Source organism: Tympanuchus pallidicinctus, unplaced genomic scaffold (assembly GCF_026119805.1).
Source record: "Tympanuchus pallidicinctus isolate F22 unplaced genomic scaffold, pur_lepc_1.0 scaffold8, whole genome shotgun sequence".
Taxonomy (NCBI): domain Eukaryota; kingdom Metazoa; phylum Chordata; class Aves; order Galliformes; family Phasianidae; genus Tympanuchus; species Tympanuchus pallidicinctus.
This window is the reverse complement of record NW_026294802.1, coordinates 16,424,683-16,425,934: the sequence shown is the minus strand read 5'-3', so window position 1 is coordinate 16,425,934 and position 1,252 is coordinate 16,424,683. Positions and strand designations below refer to the sequence as shown.

Below are 1,252 nucleotides of genomic sequence, written 5' to 3'. Positions count from 1 at the left end.
CTGCAGGGATCTGATTGCTCAGAACTGTATCAGCCCCTGTATGAATCCTGATTACTACGTGTGCTAGCAAAGGATCAAGTACAAATATATATACTGATTACTGGCAAAATATACAATTTACAACCCGAGGCTTTTATGAAACTCCTACTGAAAAACTTTACATCCTCAATTTACTCAGGAAATTAGTGAGCTATGATTAACCGTAGACATTTCAGTGCAATGAAAACTGTATCAGGAGCTGGAGCTACAAATAAAGTACTGGTCTGTGAAACAAAGAGTTCAAGGATTAAACATCTCAAACACAGAACAGTGCTTCAGCTCTTCTTACTGTGCATGGAGTGGCTCTTAAAAGAGCCTTTGGGTCTGTGTGGGCTGCCTCGGCCTCTGCTGGAAGAGAAGGGGGATGGGCTGCGCCTCAGGCGCGCTCCCCGCGGATGCGCCGGGCGAGCTGGATGTCCTTGGGCATGATGGTGACGCGCTTGGCGTGGATGGCGCACAGGTTGGTGTCCTCGAAGAGCCCCACCAGGTAAGCCTCGCTCGCCTCCTGCAGCGCCATGACGGCCGAGCTCTGGAAGCGCAGGTCGGTCTTGAAGTCCTGCGCGATCTCGCGCACCAGGCGCTGGAAGGGCAGCTTGCGGATCAGCAGCTCCGTGGACTTCTGGTAGCGGCGGATCTCGCGCAGCGCCACCGTGCCGGGCCGGTAGCGGTGCGGTTTCTTCACGCCGCCCGTGGCCGGCGCGCTCTTGCGGGCCGCCTTGGTGGCCAGTTGCTTGCGGGGCGCCTTGCCGCCCGTCGACTTACGCGCCGTCTGCTTCGTGCGCGCCATCGCGAAGAACCCCCGTCCTGCCCTCTGATAACGGAGACGCTGAAAGCAGCCGCGTAGCGTGGGCTTTTATAGAGCTTCGCCACCTCTGATTGGACGACTGAAAGCCTCCTCCTGATTGGATCGCTTGAAAATCCCTGTCTGCGCTCTAGCAGGATAGAATTGCGACTGCCGGTAATCCCCACTAAATCTCGGATCTCGGTGCACGGCCGAGGCACGGGCCCCTTTTGTGACACTCAGGTCACATCCCATCTCCTCCGGTTTTCCCTCTACCCGAATTCGTGACAGCTTAAAAGCCGTGTGGAGGCTGGAATTCACGAGAAGTTCTCGAAAAGTCATCTGATTTTAATAGTTTATATTTTCTTCCCCTCTCCTGCTTTTTTTTTTTTAATTATTTGTTTGGTTTTTTTTCCTTTTTAAAATATGTTC

The 1,252-nt window shown here is 53.4% G+C and overlaps 1 protein-coding gene across 1 annotated transcript; it reads right to left on the bottom strand.

Annotated features, from left to right (window-relative positions):
- Window positions 1-388: 388 nt before the first annotated feature.
- Window positions 389-841, bottom strand: LOC128074032 (histone H3). Its single transcript, XM_052669540.1, has one exon. It carries the CDS (start codon window positions 824-826, stop codon window positions 416-418), a length of 411 nt encoding a protein of 136 aa, XP_052525500.1. The 5' UTR covers window positions 827-841; the 3' UTR covers window positions 389-415.
- Between the last annotated feature and the right edge of the window lie 411 nt (window positions 842-1,252).